Source organism: Austrofundulus limnaeus, unplaced genomic scaffold (assembly GCF_001266775.1).
Source record: "Austrofundulus limnaeus strain Quisiro unplaced genomic scaffold, Austrofundulus_limnaeus-1.0 Scaffold1, whole genome shotgun sequence".
Taxonomy (NCBI): Eukaryota; Metazoa; Chordata; class Actinopteri; order Cyprinodontiformes; family Rivulidae; genus Austrofundulus; species Austrofundulus limnaeus.
In genome coordinates, this window is record NW_013952403.1 from 4,483,929 (window position 1) to 4,503,626 (window position 19,698).

The 19,698-nt window shown below is 39.8% G+C and overlaps 1 protein-coding gene across 1 annotated transcript; it reads left to right on the forward strand.

Moving 5' to 3' along the window:
- Positions 1-1,144: 1,144 nt before the first annotated feature.
- Positions 1,145-19,692, forward strand: slc16a2 (solute carrier family 16 member 2). The gene is made up of 7 exons (XM_014006328.1): positions 1,145-2,493; positions 11,875-12,019; positions 13,138-13,627; positions 14,533-14,676; positions 16,611-16,839; positions 17,821-18,087; positions 18,174-19,692. Exons 1-6 carry the CDS (start codon positions 2,094-2,096, stop codon positions 18,063-18,065), a joined length of 1,653 nt encoding a protein of 550 aa, XP_013861782.1. The 5' UTR covers positions 1,145-2,093; the 3' UTR covers positions 18,066-18,087; positions 18,174-19,692.
- The last annotated feature ends 6 nt before the right edge of the window (positions 19,693-19,698 follow it).

Genomic DNA, 19,698 nt, shown 5'->3' on the forward strand with positions numbered 1-19,698 from the left:
TGATTAGAGTTAGAGCCAAAATATGACGTGATAAAAACGTTACTGAGCTCTAAATGTCTCAGATTATGTTTCAGGATGCAGACAGGAACAGACTTAAGTAACAAGGTGCAGCAGTCAGGCAGGTGATTAATGTTCAAACAGTAAAAGTGAGATTAATTACATGAATAAACAGAGTCAAACGTGCTGGTGTACAGTTACTAATAAAAAATAGCACAAATATATTAATTAAAGAGTTACATTATTATAATGTTGCAAAGTTTAAAACTAGGATCATGAAGGCGTATTTGAGAGTTTAAGGTGGAAATGCCAACTGCATATAAAATCCTCTACAAACTTTACTCATTGACGTGATTTACTGGATTAAATTGTTGTCATCTGAATAAAACAGCACGTCATTGAGTGTTTGCATATGACGTGAATCATTTCAGTACAACTAAGACCTTTTGTAAATCACCATCATTTGATGAAAAGCAAACAAACTTTTGGAAAATTTTGTGCTTTTGACTGACATTTTAGAAACCCAGGGTTTCTGCTGCACAAACGCGACATGTTTCTGATGCACACTGATCCAAAGCTGTGCTCGTGTGTGAAATCCACTTGGTTTGATGCATGCCTGGACACTCACTCCCCTCTGTTGACAGGAATGAATGAATGAATGAGGAGGGACAGAGCATCTTTTGTTTCAAAGGCTCTGCGACTGACCTACGTGTTTTAAGAGAGAATTATTCCATCCTGAATTCAGCTGATCCTGTTATCTGACAGCACTTTTCTATAGAAAGAAAATAATCATAAAATGCTCACAGCAATGTGAACTGAAATGGTCTAATTTCCACAAGATATATTAAAACGTAGCCTACTCGTTTTCAAATTATGAAATCATCATTAAATAAGTTGTCCTTACTTATATTAAACGGTGCAGTTTAACTGTTTGCCAGATTTACTGATATGCAAGTGTGTGCCAAATAAACTGATAACTTCTGGTAAAATTAACAAAGTTATTAATTAATATTGAAACTAATATAACAAGGACATTCAAGCTGTCAATAAAAGCATATATAAATAAAATAGTGTAAAATTAAAAGGAAATCCATTGAGACCTGGGAGTAAATGTTTTATTTTGAAAAGCATTTTTGTTCCTAAACATATTAGGTTTGTAAACTTGCATGTATACACTACTAAGCAAACAATACCTTTAAATTTAACAAAAAAATTTACTCACTGCTTTGAAAAAAAAAACAAGAACTAAATGTGCCAAAATTAATAGAATATGTTATTAAAACTATTATTATTTTTTTGTCTGCCGGTGTCGTGCTGAAAAAATAACCCCCCGTCATGAAGCGACCCCAGTTCGGCGCCGTTAGCACACTCGGGTATTTCCGTCAAAGGACACGAAGTACCAACTCGTACAGCTAGCAAACGGAGCTCCGCCATTGGTTCCAATCGTTTGTCCGCCGCCGGGTAGAGGGGAGGCGGGAGGCGGGGGCGAGCTGCTCAATGACGGGCTAAACCCGTGTTGACAGTTGGGACACGACACAGCCCTCGGGTGGAACACACACACACAGACACACAGGCCTACCTGTACGCTACGAGGACTGTGCGATATAATGTCATGGGAAAGAGGAGGAGGAGGAGGAGCAGGAAATAATTTCTTGCTAATACGCCGCCCGCGAGATGTGGCGGACCTGGCGGTGCGGACTGCGTGACAGGACTACGCTGTGGGCGTCGAGGCGGAGCGGACGCACCGAGCGAGCGCGGCGGCGGCGGAGCCAACACAAGTGAATAAACGGTTTAAGTCTTTACAGGTAGTTTCCCGGGAACTCGCGTTCGAAAAGGAGGATTCTGGCCGGCGAATTCCTGGAAAGACGAGAGCTCCAACCGGAACGACAAATGCAGCGTTTGGGAGCCGGGCTTCATTCTCCGAAGTTCCGACTTTGGCTTCCAGCAGCGTGTAGGAGGCTCGTGCGCCGTTAAAAGACCATCCATCCATTCAGCGCAGTTGACAGATAGCCAATCAAATCTGTTATTGTCACTGACCCAAATCCCACGCATGGACATCAAAAGCCAGCAGTAAGCTCTCCTCCGGACCAGTCAGCATGGGGACCAACGGGTTAGACAGTCAAACGCAGCCGTCCGGCGACGAGTCCCGGACGGAGCAGCAGCCGGCTTCAGAGCCTCCGATGGAGCCGACAGATGCTCCACTCAGCGGCAAGCCGGCGGGGGGAGACGGCGCGGTGCAGCTGACCGAGGACGGGTCTAAGCCGCCCCTCTCCCAGGTCTCTCCCGATGCAGACGAAGAAGAAGAAGAAGCCGGGGTCCAGGTGAAGATGCCCGGCCACGGAGCCGGATTCGTCCCACCCGAAGGGGGCTGGGGCTGGCTGGTGGTTTTCGCGGCCACCTGGTGTAATGGGTCCATCTTCGGGATTCAGAACTCTTTTGGCATTTTGCACATGATGCTGGTGGAGGAGTACGACCACACGTCCCAGTTTAAAGTGGGTGAGTAGTCAAACCAACCCGGGCTGCAGCAGCTGGGACTCAGAGAAACAGATTTTTTTTAATATCAGGAGTTTGTTTATTTGTCTCATCTAAGAGTTCAAGGAGGAAATGTTGCACTGAGCATATTTACATCAATAAAATGTGTGAATGCAGATTCAGCATCACTATTATTATTATTTTCTGTAAGTTTATTGCAGTCAGCTTTTGCTAACTTTGTGCTATTTTAGTCATATATCAAAATGCTAATTTCATTCAGGCAATTATAACTTTTGGTGTTTGCAACTTTTATACTTTTCCAATAAGTACAAATATTTTCACCATAGAAATTATTTCTTTGGCTTCTTCAAAAACAGTTCTGTTTGAAATCTGCTTCAGCTCACTTCCTCTGCTTTAGTTATCCTTTATTACTCTTAGCTTTTAGCCACTATTCTGCCACTTGTAGCTTTTAGCTGCAGTCCTGCCACTTTTAGCATTTGGCAATCTGCTGCTTTTATCTTTTAGTTAGCTCCTTGATACTTTTAGTTTCTAGCTATCATGTTGCTGCTGGCCTTCTGGACTTTTATTAACAATTTGCTGCTTTTAGCTTATTTGCTTTTGCTGTATATTCAGCTTATAGATAGCAATAACTCAGTGTCAGCTTCTTGAGCAAATGTCAGCAAAGTCCTCCAGCACTCAGCGCTCACATTGCATTTTCACAGAAAGGAATGTAATTTCTCTAATTAGATTATAAATAGCTTTTTATCTACTTATGAATATTTCTGTCAAATGGTGATTTCAGGGATAAAACTTAGAGAACATTACACGTGGCAGAAATCCTGTTCTTATGTACGAAACAAGACATGCAACTTTTTTGTGCATAAAAATAATTGAAAAAAAAAAGATATATAGTATCAAAGATAACAAAACCCTAAAGATTTTGTTACAGTTAACTCTCAGGAATTGACCCCATGTGTCACAAACTGCTGTTACCAACAGCTGATTATTCTTCTTCTCCACTTTTTCACAAGTAGAAGTTCAGATCATTTGTCTTCATGTTTTTTTTATTTTTATTTGGTATATGTTCTACTATAGTAAATTAGCAGTTATGGGAACTCCTGTTTGGGATGGGCTTCCTTCCTTCATGCTTTGTTCCCCATCCCATTCAGTAACAGGAGTGGGTAATTTTATTGTTCATGTCCCAAAATCACAAAGGTTAAGGCCAGTGTGTGGGAAGAGATTAACCTGATTATTATACAAAATGTAGAAAGAGAGAGAGAGAGAGAGAGAGAGAGAGAGAGAGAGAGAGAGAGAGAGAGAGAGAGAGCTTATGTATATTTACTTCTTTTTGATCATGTAATTAATTTTTTAAATGTAGTAAATTGTTAGGACTGGCAGCATCACATTGCGTAAAGGTTTTGCAGGTGCTTGTCAAGCTCCTCTTTTTTTCTTTCTTCTTGTTTTTATTAAATGTTTTGGACTTTATTTCATCTCCAGCAGCTATTTTACTATTTTACTTGTACTTGCACGTAAAGAGGAGTAGGTCAATAGGCTGAGGCTTTAATTGACAATAAAACATGAAGGTAAAAAAAAAGTTATGAGCACCTTTCTTAGTAAAAGTTAAATTCTCATTAAAAATCCTTTCATTACTGATTCATTATTTAAAAAGAGCAATGCGGTCATAAGAAGAGAGGAGTTGAAACGACCAGATGTTTAATAAGCCTTCAGGAGTAAACAGAAAAAAAGGTACCTCAGGGGTGTTATGGTGAAGATCAAAACAGTCTTTGTTTTTACAGTAAAATAATTTATTGTGTGGAAGGTGAGTGGGTTTGCAAGCCACATATGGTGTTATTTTGTTCTGTTTGGCACCGCATCATTCTTGATGTTGCCACATGTCTCAAGATCTTGGGAGGCCTAACTTTTGTATGTAAATATAATAATTAAAAAAAACCATACTGCTTTTATGATCCGTGAGAAGTGAACTCCTCGGCGGTGGCTGAATGTGGCAGAGACGAGTTCAAAACTCTGCTCACTGTGTCAGCTGCACGCCGAGTTTGCAAATCAGGAAATCTGCGCGGAGGGGGCAGAAGAAAAGGCAAGCGCACGAGCAAGGGATTAATTTAGTTTTTATTTATGCGTGAAATCGGTTTCATCTGCAGGATGTGAAATCGAGCAGGAGGTGGATCGCAATGAGACAAAACAAATCAAAATGATGGAAAGAATGTGTAGGACAGGCTTCATTATACAGTACTTTAGTCAGTCAGTATAATTATTATCAGGTTGTTTTGCCCATTATCCAGGAGCAGTGAACTCAAAAGGAAAAAAAAAGTCAGCGATTGAGAAATTTTCCCCAAATTGCTTAAGTTTCTGCTCCAAATATTTAGTTATTATTATGATTACACCACTGTTGTCTTTGCGCGGCCTTGCTCTGTGTTCTTTGGCCTGGCCTTTGTTAGCGTTTGGGTAAAGTTTAACTTTTAAAGTCTGCTCGAAATGAAATTAAAAGTTTTTGCACGGCATCACTTGCACTATAAACCCTGTTGCGTTTTTTTTTTTTGTTGTTGTTTTTTTTTTTGGTGCAGCCATGTCACACAGGTATTTTGGCTTTTATTTTACAGTTGATCATTTCCTGTAAGGTAGTCAGGAAATGCAGATGAGTCATTTTGCCAGAAGCATATTCAAATTTTGCACCGAGTCACACAAAAAAAATTTTTTTAACCTCCCCAAGGGTGCAAATACACACCCTTTTGTTGGCAGTTCAGAAGAAGAGTCTGGAGGAAGTGTCTAAATAACAAAAGTTACAGGCAGTAGGTGATCTGTTTAGTTTTTAAACAGTGGTGATTGTTTAGCAGGAGAAGCCTTCAGGCGCTTCCTGGCCGCTGCGAGAACTTCTCCAGTCACTGGCACGCCGTTCCTCTCCGTGTCTCCGCTGCCCAGGATCTTTGTAGCATCTCCAGGGCAGCTTGGAAGCTCAAGTTGGCAGATTTGAGGGCTCTGTAAGATTTTTGGCATTCCAGAGGGCAGGGGGAATGGGTTCAGTTTGGATCAAAGACTCGAGAGCCTCCACACACACATAACATACGTGCAGATAAGCAGACGTGTGTGGTTTTTGCTACATTAATGTAGTTTGAGAAAAAGAAAAATAGTTTTGTTCAGGCTGGAGGAGAAAGGTTAATTGTAAAACCTTAAATGGCTGCTTTTTTTGTAGGAGGGAAGATAAATGATTATAAAAATACATCAGAGATAGGAAATGTCTTATGTGGTGTCATCATTTTAGTCTTTAATGCTTTAATGAAACCAATACATGTAAAAAAAAAAACATCCTATATGTAGCACACTAACATTTTTTAAACACACAAACACCAGACTGACAAAGGTTGACACAGGTTAAGCGTTCGCTAATAGTTAAAGAAGCAGCCATTTGTGTGCACTGACAGCTCAGAGTACGTAATGGTCTGTCAACAGTACACCAGAAAGAGTTTCAGAGTAGTTTGTGTGTGGCAACAAGAAAAACAAGTTGTGGAGCATCTAAAGATACCTGCTGTCCAAACTGGTTTGTGAGCCGAGGCTGTCATAAGATATTCCCTCAGTCGTCTGTAACAGATGGCTCCCTAAATGCTTTGCTCAACACTTCTAGTCCTCCAATAACTTCACATCCTGATACAATGATCTGGATGTTGATCAGTTAGTGACAGAACTGGTTCTAAAACAAGAAAGTACACTGGGAAAATCATGAACTGGTATCGATTCTATCGCTGTTCTGTCAGTTCACAACAAAGCTAAAAACCTCTGCTGCATTTCTCACCACTAAAAGACAGGTGATAATTTTGTTTGTTTTTGTGTGTGTGAGTGTGTGTGCGTATATCTACCTGGTACCAACATTCTCCATAAACCAATGGAAGAGTTTTAATGAAAACTTCAGAAAGTCTTCATTAGATGTACAACGGATTAACTTTTGGATGTTCAGTGTAAGTTATCCACAACAGCTAATCCTTACTAGCAACACAAAAATAATAATGGCTGTGTCCAAATTCAGGAGCTGCATCCTTCGAGGGACCCTGCCTATCTGGTCTACATGGGCCCGGGTCCTTTGTTTACGGGACGGACCAGAGGAGAGTGGCTGTGAATTTGGATGGTCTAGCCTTCAGCTTTATTCCGTGGGCTGTGAAGGATACACTGGACCCGTCCCTCAAATCAGGGCAAAAGTAGGCTGCATTTGTGGACCGCAATCAGAGGAGCCTTTGAATTTGGACGGTCTTCAGTGCATCGCTGTGAAATAATTGACCTTCAAAATCAACCTCCGAAAGATACAGCCCCTGAATTTGGGCACAACTTCATCCCCAACACGCACTCTGAGCGTGACATCTTGAAATATTACATAAAAACTGGCTTATAGTCCATGAGAAGTGAGAAGTTATGTGCCATGATTGTGTGACAAAACGTGCATATTTTTCTTCTTGCAACCCGGGCTTAGATCCCGTCTTGAGCATTGCCCCCAGAACCTACAGAATTCATTTTTCACAGGTTTCAACTAGTTTTTCACAGGTTTCACTTCCAAGTGTCGTGATTGGTCATAACTTTGTGCGGGTGTTTATTTGTGAAAAGTGGCTGCAGTGTGCTGCTCTCATTTCTGCTTCGCTGAGGATCAGCTAGCCTGAGGTTGTTTAGAAAATACAGACATCTTTACAAAAGTCTACGACATAATTAAATGAACTGAAAATATGAGCATGCATTATAATATGCAAAGAAAAGTAGACTTTTGGCACTAATGGATTTTCTACGTAAAGGAGCACAAAGAGGAGAATTTAAGTTACTAAGTACAAAACAGACAATATACAGTATATATATNATATATATATATATGCAGCTGTCAAAGTGTAATTTCCAAATTGTAGCTTTTATGCTCAAAATCACCCTACCATTAACAATGGCTGTTTTTTTTTGTAAAAAAAAAAAAGGTCGATATATTTTTGAAAAGATTTTTCTAATTTAATTTGATTTCCCCAATAATAACAGGACTGTTCAGTACATTCAGTTTTTTTGATAGAAATAACATGCGTCATATAATCACGATTGTTCCAGCCTGGCCACCTGCTATCGGCTTTTTGTTGGGCCTAGAGGAAATTGCTTCCTATATCAAGCCTATAGCTCTGTAAATCCTAGTTTCCTTAGGGGCAACAACATGTATGGCTATTGTTTTCTTTTACAGTGAGAACCCCGGACAGTGCCAACAACAATCCGGTACATTGTTTCTTGAAGGAAAGAAACTTTCCTCTTGAGTCTGCCTTGGCTCCTAACGGTGTTGTCAGAGAGCGTTTAGACAATGATGATTGTTTTGGCAACTGGGGATTGAAATGAAAGGTGATTAGGAGTTTAAAGTGGATAATATTGTTTGATATGCCCCGCAGTAGCTTTTGTGTGAATTAAGTTGTGTTGGCACAACTCAGTGTAATCAAAACAAAGTCGGCAGCAATCTCCCCCTTCCTGGAACAAAGCAGTGGTGTTATCCCTGGATTACCCACAAACTCCAAACAGTTTTCTGTAAAAAAAAAAAAAAAATTACGCTCTCCTTTACAAAACAAGTAGATAAAAATGTTGCTCATTTTAGGCGGGTTCAAAACGCTTCATAAATAATGATTAGGAGTTTAAAATCTGCACATTGTCTTCCTCATATTGATGGTTGTTGTGTCCATAAATGAAAAATTTGTAAGCAAAATTTGTGAACATTAAAATATTTTACGTACAAAAGTAGTTGAAGAGAATGCAAATAGCTTGCCAATGACAATATCCATAGAAGAGCCTGTTTTAAAGTCTTTTGTTTGTATTTATGCTCAGATTTGCTGAGTAAGGTATGCAGGTAAAATGCTTCATTTACATTGTGTGCTTTTCAGAATTGCATTTCCATGTATCTGGAAAAACTACTGGAGTAAACCATTTTAAACGGCACCATTTGAAAACCTTGTTTTTAGCTTATATTCTTGTTAGTTTATATTCAAACTGAAAATAACACTCTAATCTTTAAATCTACACACAATCTGCACCTCACTCGATTGCAGAGATATTTGGGCCTTTTGTGAGCTTGATTCTTTTCTCACTGGAGTGACATTGCAATTCCTAAAAGTCAAACACGTTTCCAAAAGAATCAGAGATCACTGGGTGCATAAATGACTCCGTTTGGACGCTTTCGCAGCAGATGAGAAGTTGATTTGTTTGGCACGTAAAATATATTTTTTGAAAAGACAGCTGTGTGTCAGCTTAGTTTACATGGATCAAAGAAGTCACATTTGTGCACATGCAAAAATCATTTAGATTGTTCGGTCAGACTGCTTTTAAGAAGACACGACAAAAACATTTTTTACCTCGCCACAAAGAGGACAGAAAAGCACGATGGTCGCAAGATGTTTCGCGGAAGAGCACTGTAGGGACTTGTTGTTGACGTGCATTTTAACATAAAGAAAAGGAAGCTTGTTAAACACACTTCACACACACAGACACGCACCTCTTCCTTTTGCTCCTTGTCCAACTGACTGCATTCTTGTCCTTTTGTTTCAGTGTTTTGACCTCTAATGAGAACGCTGCACTCTGTTCCCAGACCTTTGCTTATGTCAGAAAGGGATGTTGTTGTTGTGTTGGAAGTCTAATGGGTTGACAAAAGTAAACCAAAAAAATGAGCTGTTGGTTTGAGATTCAAGAACATGATACTCTGATCTTTTTGTTTTTTTAAAGGATTATCAGTGGGAGTCAACATGGAGACGGGTATCACAATGAATGCCTCAGGATGACTGATATGCAGGGAGCTAATAGATATATAATATATAGATATAAAATAAAACGCTGCAGACTGGATTCTTACAACAGAAGCTTCCAAATAAAATGAGATTTGTTAGCTACACTTGCTGTTAGCCAGTCCTTTAGCTGAAACCAGGTCACAGATAAACATTGGTTTTGCAGCATTTCCTTTTGCTGGATTTGAATATCGTTTGGTCAACTTGCCCCTAACCTCCTTCACTTTCAGTTTTTCTTCCAATGCCATAAAGGAAAACAGGTGGGACATTAAATAATCTGCCTCGTTTATGTTAACTTTGATCACCTGGTCAGTTTATGCTAACCACACCCACATTCCCTCACACTTAGTGTACGTCCACCCTCATTGGCTAAAGCTTGTGGGCTTGGTTTGAACAAAATTATCCAATGAGCATCAAACTGAGGGGGCGTGACAAGACACCCGTCAATTATTCTGTACCACGAAAAACATTAAATGAACAGGGCCGTGAAAAGTTAGCTCTTTAAGAAGACTCAGGGAGTTTCGAGACTATTTTTTGGCACCCGTTTTGTTCTGAATTTTACAAAATGTGATACAAAATTTGAATTTGTGTTTATTAGGTATTTCTACATTTTTATTTTAAACACCAGGGAGGGCTTTGCCATATTAGCTCACTTATACCAGCCATCCCTGTTGATATGTACTCTTTTTTTCAGACAAAAAGGCAAAAGACAAAAAAAAAATACTAGCAGAAGCTAAAATAATATTAGTATTATGTAGTAATTCAAATGACTTAATAATTCAGATTTTGCATAAATGCTATTAAAAGCTGTAAAAGCTGTTGCATAAATGTCTGTGACTTTAGGTAGCTCTTTAGAACCATATGTTTGTTGTAACCAGCAGTGACTGTGAAGTGCTGCTGCTCATAAAATTACACAGTGTAGGCTGTGGCTTCACTAAACCACTTTTATTGTAAAACTGAGCTGTTGACTTATTGTTGGTGTGTTTAATCAATCAGGGTGTCTGTGCAGTCCAGTAGTTTCATACGTATTGGGTTCTAATCTTTATTAGGGATCCCCCCCCCCTACTTATTACATTAAACAGCTCTGCAAAGAAAGATATCATTAGCTGTCTTAAATATTAAACAGCCTGCAGAAAATCAGGTTACATCATTGTCTTTCAGCAAGGAAATGATCCAGAACACAAAGTCAAAGTGGGCAGGAAATAGTTTACATAAGAAGCCTGGATCAGTAAATCATCACAGGAGCGGTTTAACCCCCCAGATGAGCAGATGTGCATTTGTATTTGTAGATTTAGCCAAGCTCAACAACAGTGGATTTGTTGAGCGCTCATGTTGCGGTCAGAGGGTGTGCGATTGTGTGCACGTTGAGTCCCAAGAGTTAAATCAGAGCAGCCACTATTTTCAGTCAAACCATTGGAGCTGTGTTCCACAGCCAGGACACCACAACACAGAAACATGAAAGCTACCTCTGCTCCCCTGGAGACCAGACTGAAGCATGTTTGTTTGTCCTACAGGGTACACTGTGGACTTGCTGAAGCATTTGGGCTTGTTGTACTTTAACACTTTGAATACTCCAAAAGAGCTCCCAAAACATCATGTTATGTTACTTATTGTTCTGCTTTTGTCCCGCAGAAAAAACGCTGTGTGCCTAATTTATTTTTGTCAGACTTGGATTGTGATCATATGAGGTAATTGATCTGATTTAATCATTCATAATTAATATAACCCCGTACAGAGCAGTTTTTTAAAATAAAAATCTCAATAGAGAACAAAAAAAACAAGACTAAGGAAAACTTATTTACCAATAAAATCACTTATTACCTTTTTTAATTTCCTATCTTTACTATATTATTTACAAACCTCAGTCTCACTTTCCCACTGAAATAGAAAACAATCACATTTAGAAATATTATGGACTGTATCTGCTCGGGTTTTTGTTAGTAAAGGCAAATTAAGGAACTGCATACTACAAAATCTATGTTGTTAGCAGAACTTATCAGATGAATTTTTTGAAGAATTGTTTGTTTAAATTTGTTCTCCAAACTTTTTGAAACCTAACATTTATACGACAGTAAAGAATTCCTGCTGACTGGGTTAAGTATTGCCTGCAAGCCGAAGTGCGAGACCCAACACGAGGATTGCCCCCCCACCCCCAGCTACTGCTTCCACCAAGATCCCAAGTGACGCGTGCAATACGGCTAATAAACAGGAAAAAGTAGGTCAGATATGACGTTTTGAACACAGGAGCAAATAAAGGCTCACTAATGTCTTTATTTTATGCAATGGCTGCCACATGCAAAAAAGTAAAAATAAAATAAAAATAATTAATTTGGCATAATTTCCATTTTAATTTGTTCCCTCTTTGTTTTAAATAAGGTGTTATAAACACCAAATGTTTGAATTTTTTATGGAGCTATTAGGAAAAAAAATTTTGACCGCATATGAATGATTTGATTGCAGAGTGTTTTCTCCTCTTCCATCCAGCTCTGATCTTTGTTCTGTACACAAACCGTTTCTTATTTACTTTAGGGGGATTGCAACAACACAAGTGGTTTCCACATGTCTTTTCTTTTCTTTGATCTTTTTTGCTAATTGTGGTTTTTTTTTACCTTCTCTGCAGCCTGGGTGGGGTCCCTGGCCATGGGCATGATCTTCCTCTGCTCCCCCGTGGTCAGCATGTTCACTGACCACTTCGGCTGTAGGAAGACGGCCGTCTGTGGGGCGGCAGTGGCTTTTGTAGGACTGCTCAGTACATCATTTGCAAAGTAAGAGGCTTTTGGCAAAGACAGTTGCAACAAAAACATTGCTGCGGTTAAAGTTTCTTTGTTATCACATTCAAGGTTAAGTCATTGTAGTTTTGTATTAGAAAATCCATTTTCTCTTGGCCATGAGTGGAAAATGAACATAAAGATAAAAGAAGCAAAACAGGAGAAAAATATGCTGCTAAGACAGGTCTGAACAATAGTTGTGAAGTGAGGTTACAGAGGCTACTATATACTGTATATATANTATATATATAGTAGATGAGTCCTTTCAACAAACTCAGTTTAAAGACATAGTTTCATTCTGGTTGAATTAATGAGTCAAAGCAGGGGCAAGACCACAGTGGATAATGTAAAAAAATATTCCCCAAAAGATATTCAGAACCTTAAATAACAGTTCAGTCAGAGTGAGAAAAGTGTGCTACGATTTTTGTAACATTTAAAAATGTCTGTTTCTTAGTCGAAACTCATTGAACCTGCTGAAAATAATTAAACAACTAACTTATTTGATAATTAGGAAAGTGCTTTATTTCAGTCGAATAGTAATTTACCTGTAATTGTTAAACGGGATCTATGATTAGTTGTAACATTACACTCTATTTGATAAACATATTTTAACTGTAAAATAAAGACTGTAAAATACTGCAGGCTGTTTAATTTTGAAAATTTTTGAAAATATATTTTAACACGAATGGAGCCATTTTATTTACACACAAAGAATTCTGGGTAAATGATGACGTGGATAGATCCTTGGTGTGAGCAAGCTATATCCACCCTGAAGGTTAATCTTGGACAATATCTGATGATCGACTCTTTTAAATGAAACCAGAGAGCGTTGACAGAGAGAAAGTAGAAATGACTCAGCCTGTAACTGAAAATATGGATGGAGGACAACAGAGCTGCTTCATGGAAGAAGATCCTCAGCTTAGCCTGTTAGCTTTAGCGCCAACGCTATATTCCATTATATGTATTAGCTTGGCGTTAGCGCGACAAACTAACAAGATAAAATGAGGTTTTCCAGAATTATTAAAGCACCAAGAGAACCACCAGGTTACTTGTCAATAATAATAACGTGGTCTATTAAACAACCGTATATTAAGTGGTCTTACATGTTTCTGCAGGTCCTTGATCCTTCGCTACTTCACATATGGGATATTGTTTGGTTGCGGCTCCTCCTTTGCCTTCCAGCCCTCGTTGGTGATCCTCGGGCACTACTTCCGGCAGCGCCTGGGCTTGGCCAACGGTGTGGTGACGGCCGGGGCCAGCCTCTTCACCATAGGCCTGCCGATCTTTCTGGACCAGGTGAAAAAACCTCTGGGTCTCAGTGGAACCTTCCAGGTTCTCAGCGTCTTCATGCTGATCCAAGCCCTGCTGGCGCTGACGTTCAAACCTATGCTACCCACCGGGGGAGGCATGGGCCCGCCGGGCATGGGGCCTGGTCCGGCTGAAGCCCGAACCCAGGCCTCGGGGAGCACGAGTAAATGGAGCAAGGCTATGGCCAGGGTTGGGAAGTACTTCAACCTGCGTGTGTTTCACATTGTGACATACCGGGTGTGGGCCTTTGGAGTAGCAACAGCCGTGTTGGGATACTTTGTGCCATATATCCACCTGGTAAGAACGTCTCACTTGTTTGTTATACCCATTATTTTTTGTTAACTCTCAATAATTTGAACAATTATTTACTTAGTATTAACATGTATTGTTTTATATTAATTTCATAAAATCATCTTAAAAGTCAATTTTCAATTTCCAATATGACTAATTTTTAATAATGTAATGATGAAAGAAGTTGTTTCGTCAAACATATCCACATTTCATCTTTTTGGAATAGTTATGGATTTTAAAAAATGAAGTTTACAAAATGTGCACTTGACATATAACTGACACTAGTGCGACGGTGAAGAGTAAGGATGAAGAGTACATCTGGAAGACTGAGCTGTGAGGTCGATTTCCCTCTATCCAGATGTCAGCTGTTCCAGCTCTGGGCCTCCCTCTGACCGGCCTGTTGTTTCAGGCTCAAGCCCAGATGTAAACACAGCCCCGGCCTTTGTATTTTGCTCGACCACCTCAGGAAACTTCTCCTGCACGGCCTCTCTGAATCCCCAAACATGCTTATCTTATGGCCATAGATAGACGAGGATATCTTCAAAGCTGAGCAAATAATTCACAAGAACTAGGAGGCTCAGGAAAGACTTCAGAGGGCGGTCTTATGTTTTGGGTCTGGATCGAGTGGGTGGTGGCTAACGGGAGTGGGAGAGTCTGATCTATATGTGTTGGATCTTCCTGTCCTGCTGCTCCGAAGGTCTGTTGATGAAGACGTGTTGTTTTTGGAAGCCCTTGATTTAATGTTATGGATGAACAGTTCCTCCTTTCCACCACAGAGTTCATTGGTTTCACAGGTGTGGAGCAGAAAACATATTGAAAAGACATTAATCGTAACATCGTGTGGAGAAGTCACGTTATACAAAAATAAACACTTTGAATTTGCCATATATAACTGTTGTTTTGCTTTTCAGATGAAGTTTGTAAAAGATAGTTTTGGAGAAACTAAAAAGGAGTGGGTGCTGCTGGTTTGCATCGGAGCTTCATCTGGGGTGGGACGCCTCGCTTTTGGGAAAATTGGCGACCTCATTCCAGGTTTGAAGAAGATCTACATGCAGGTGAGGGAATGACTAATATTGTACCGTGTGGCAAGTCAGATTTATTTCCCCACTGGCTTGCCTGTTCTAACAAAAATGTCCTCACATGTTCATAAAACAGCATGTGAGGGTCTCCAGATGGTCGTTACAATTCTAATGAAGTTTGCATTTTATTATTTTTGCCAATGAAAAGTGTGTTACAAATTAAAATGAAAATTATTGTTATTACTACTACTACTACTACAACAACAGCAATTACCACTGCTACTACTTATAATAATAAATGCAATGAAAGCTTTCTTATGGTACATTTTCACCATAATTATTACAGAGAATAAATACAATAATTTAAAAATTAATAACAATAGTATTATATATTAATAAGTTTATTTTGTTATATTATTTATTTGCAACATTTGTTCACCTAAATTGGTAAAATTTGAGGTAAAAAAAAACTTTATTGTCATTTTGTGGATTGGAAGCTGAAATGTCTGGAAACCAGTTAGAGACTGATCTGATCTGAAGTTGTGAATGGTTTTCCCAATAAAAGGACTTTTATCTGACTGGTTAGGGTGGTCTCCTTTAATCCTAATCAGTGTTGTTTTAATTCAGCCTGACATCAGGGTTTCTTTTTTAAGCTGTTGTTGCAGTTTTTAAAAAGGAACACCATAAACATATTTTCCCTGAACGCCTTGCGGGAGGAACATCAGTGACCCAGTGCAGTTTGTGGAATTGATTTTATGTTTGCAGCTGTGCAATGGAAGGAAACAAATTGCTTAGAAGCAGATTTCAATGACTTGACTTGAAAAAAATCTTGATTCGTTGCATTTAAGCAGTATTTTGATGCAGAAGCAGAATATCCAATGTAATCTTCAGCAGAGATCAATGACTAAATTTGCCCCAGGACCAGATCATCTCCAAGCGGAGAGTGCGGAGACCACTCTGACTAAATTTGTTCTAAAGAGGACAGTTTTGTAGCTGTCTAAACCAGTTGCTTCATTTATCTTGTTGTTTGTAGCTCATTAATAATTTAATCATTTGCAGATAAAACAGCCCCCTGGGCTGTAAATGCCCCAGGGACCACCAGTTGACGACCGCTGGTCTGCAGCTTTAATTTGTTCAGTTTTGTGTTCATTCGCCGTGGGGAAGGTTATTGTGTGTTGCTGCTGGTGTTTTCCTCAGTAATGAGAGGAATTTATGTAGTACTAATCACAGCCATTAAACTTGATACACGTGCTAATTTCTCACAAAATTACTGTTCCAGGACAAAAAGCAGCTTTACTGTGGCCAAAGAATTATGTGGGTAATTATTGCCACTTATTGCCCACTTCTGGGAAAACAGGGGGGTGGGATTTCTTGCTGGTACATACACTACTGAACAAAAGGCTGGTTAGAGTGATTTTAAACCATAAAAGCATGAAAAACCTTACTATTCATTTGCAGTGTTAGCTATTTGGATTGTGCAGACATGATTTTACATATCTAAAAAAATGTTTGCAACCTTTAAGTCAAAGTGTTCTTATAGATGGAAAGCCTTGCTCTGACTTCATCAAAGTTATGACTATGACAGTTTTAGCTCACTGAGACCTCCAGTCCCCCTCTTCACAGTTCAGTTTGGAGCATAGAGTGATTCGACGTTATTAAGCGACTGAATATTCGACACAAGTGCTCAAAGCTCTGATATAAACACCACACATATTAGATCACATGATGTGATTTAGATAAACATCATCAACCATGGAGGTGGTTGAATAAATACTAACACATGTGTGTAGCTTTTGGACACATTTAGACCATAGTGTAGGTTTTAATTAGATTTACTTATTTGGTTTGGCACTAAAGTCAGCTCACTGACTGGTGGTTCTGTTACAGTGAATGGGATTAAAGGCAGTGAGCGATTCTCTAAGAATAGAGAGGCTCAAGAAAACCTCCATGGTGACTTCTTTCTGTTACAGGTGGTGTCCTTTATAGTCCTGGGCCTGATGTCCATACTGATCCCTCAGTGCACGGCGTTTGAGGCGCTCGTGACCGTGTGCGTGTTCTTGGGGCTCTGCGACGGCTGCTTTCTCACCATGATGGCTCCCATAGCCTTTGAACTGGTTGGGCCCATGCAGGCGTCACAGGCCATAGGCTACCTTCTAGGCCTCATGGCTGTCCCCATGACCGCAGGTCCACCCATCGCTGGTAAGAATGACTTTTCCTTTTAAAATTTATTTGACTGCTTTAGGTGATTTCCTAACTCTAGAAACTGCACGGCGACAACAGTACACACCAAAGCTGATTGAGATTGACAGAATAATCGAGAGGGGAAGAAATGCTGTTGATGGTAAACAGAGCGTAGGACAAATATGCAGCAGGATAGATTACACTGTGGACTGTATTTATAGATGTTTGGGCTTGTGGCCAAATGCGTCTGTCTCCAGGGATTTGTGTTCAGGAAAAAAGCTTCGTATAAGTCCTGAAGTCAGCACTCAGCTCCCATCAGATGAGCTGCTCTTATCTTCATCTCTCAAATAACAACCACACAACCCTATGATTCAGACATTGTTTTGCTCTTTTCATACATCCACGAACTGGATACCCTTTTTTTGTTATGCATCGTTCTTTTTCTTTTTTCAGCCTTTGTAACCTCAAATAAAACAGTAAATCAAATATTACATATCAATAATAATAATAATATAATAATAATCAATATCAAATATTATTTTTTTAACATCTGTGTCAAAAGTCATCAAAAATATCAGTGCCCTCTCACAAACATTAACTTCCTTCAAGATGTTTTCCTCACAGTGGTTTGTTCACTTTTTACAGTAAAACAACATTTTACACAAAACAAAGAGATAGCTGTTTGAGGAGGAGGGCTCACCTCCATCAAAGAATGTGTGGGAAATGCAAGAAAAAAAAACTAAAAAAAATGTTTCATAACAAAGAAATGTGTCCACGAAGACTGGGGGAAAGGATTGGAGAGATGTTATTGCTTTAAATTCCAAGTAAATTAAGTTTTTTCTTTATTAAATAAAAGACAACGCAAAACAGAGCTTAAATGTTTCAATATTTTTGGACCAAAATTCTGGGAACAAGTGAAAAACCAAGTAAAGTTGACAGGGCAACGTGTAAAACACAAAAAGGGAGAATAACACGAGGTCTCCTCCTCTGACTCCACAGGTATTCTTCGTGATTTCTTTGGCAATTACACAGTGGCTTTCTCCCTGGCGGGGGTCCCTCCCATGGTTGGGGGCATGGTGCTGTTCTTTGTGCCCCTGATACACCGCAGGCTGCAGCGAGGCCATGCGCCGCCGGAGGAGACGGCCTCCTGCATGTTGCCCGCCGCCTCGCCAGCAGGGGAACCCAAGAGCTGCCTCAACGGAGACCTCCTGCCTGGTTACACTGACGTGGAGACACACATCTGAGCTGAGTCACAGCTTAACCAAGGTGATTTTCAACTTGTTTTTTTAAGTCTTTAATAAAAGCTGACAGTTCTTTGTTTCATATTATTCTGTTTTCTTTTTTTTCTGCAGGGATTCAACCCACCAGCACTTTTCTCGTCCTTCAATTGCCTGCCTCTTTAAACAGAAAAGCCTCAGCTGTAAGGCTTCCTGTTGGCTTACCTTAAATCTCTCACCCTTCCAAATCCCTGCTGGCTGTTTGTTTTTGTTTTTCACGCAAGGAGAAAATGAGAAGGAGACTCTAACTAAAAGCTTCAAAAAAGAAAGTGCATCATCGTTGGATGATAAAAGGAGGATAAGCACAACATGTTCTCGACTAGAAGTGTTTTTTTTAATCATCTGGACTCTTTGATGACACATCCATAAAAAAAACTGAATGGCTGTCTATGTTTGCACCATTTATCTTTCTATCAAAGCTTTGGAGCTGGAAAATTGACTATTTTTTAACCATATGTGAACACATTGCTGCGATGAAGTGAGAAAAGGTTGAATTGAAAATAGTACCTCATACATTTAGGGTTTTAACACGTTATTTTTAGCCTCTCCGTGTGTTACCAAAACACACTACTATCTTCTTTAATATGCAGGAATGTCAGCTTTCTTCTACTGCCTGTTCTTTATGCTGTGACGGCTACAAGAGAAGCTTGCACGTCTTTTGTAAATGTCACGAAAATGAACTGTGCCGACCAGACACGATCACCTCAGCTGGACTAAACACAAGATTTAGATCCTGATTAGATTCTGTACTCGGAGTCGGGGTTAGTGATTTTGATCTCTTTGCCTGCGAGGTGGACGGATGTGCGATTGTAGCCTCTGGTAATTTCACAGATGTGTGTTGGGTCTTTCCATTTGTCTTTTCAGTTTTGATTCGGCAGTTTGACACGGTTGAATTTCTGCTTCCTCGAATATGTGGAAAGCTGCTACAAGGTTATTCTCAACAACCTGCAGAGCAACACTACAGTACTCCTGTCCCTTTAAGATTGACACGTTTTAAATGAATCTATGTTACCTGTCTCTGCACCTCTGAATTGAAAATTGTTACAGAAGGCATGATGGCTGTTGCTCTAGTGCAAGTAGCTTTGGTCAATCAAACATGTTTATGTTTCCCTTTGTTGAAACGTGTGCAATATTAGGCGACATTCAGTCGTAACATGAAAAAAACCTGACAGGTCAGTAAAGAACTTGCTAGAGGGGTGATTTGTAAAAGAACCTGACAGGAAAACAAAGGAAGCTGTCAGCTCTTGGAAGCTTTTTAATCAACTTTGAGACAGTTTCGCAACTGGGTCAGAGCCTTCCTGAAAGAGCCTGCCTTTGTGGGATGATCCCAGCATGCAGTGCGTCGCATGGATCTCAGGCAAATGAAGAAAGTTTAAGCGGTGAAAGGGCGACCGGGCGCTTCAGGGTCCCAGAAGGAACCGAGGCGGTGCAGTCCCACCGAAGAGCTCGTTTCACGCATCGCTGTAAAGATGACTCTGACAGAACGCACATGAAAATCAAGTTCGATGTTTAAGATGTGTAGCTGATGGGACAGAGTTAACCTCTAGTCTCCACTGGGACAATGAGCAGATGTGACAGTCCAATCCGTCCTGGTCTGATG

Bases quoted from the DNA above. Each gene is read 5' to 3' on its own strand.
- slc16a2 (XM_014006328.1), top strand. From the start codon at position 2,094: ATGGGGACCAACGGGTTAGACAGTCAAACGCAGCCGTCCGGCGACGAG. The intron at 13,628-14,532 runs GTAAGAACGTCT...TTTGCTTTTCAG, and splicing joins TTGTGCCATATATCCACCTG to ATGAAGTTTGTAAAAGATAG. The intron at 14,677-16,610 runs GTGAGGGAATGA...TTTCTGTTACAG, and splicing joins TGAAGAAGATCTACATGCAG to GTGGTGTCCTTTATAGTCCT.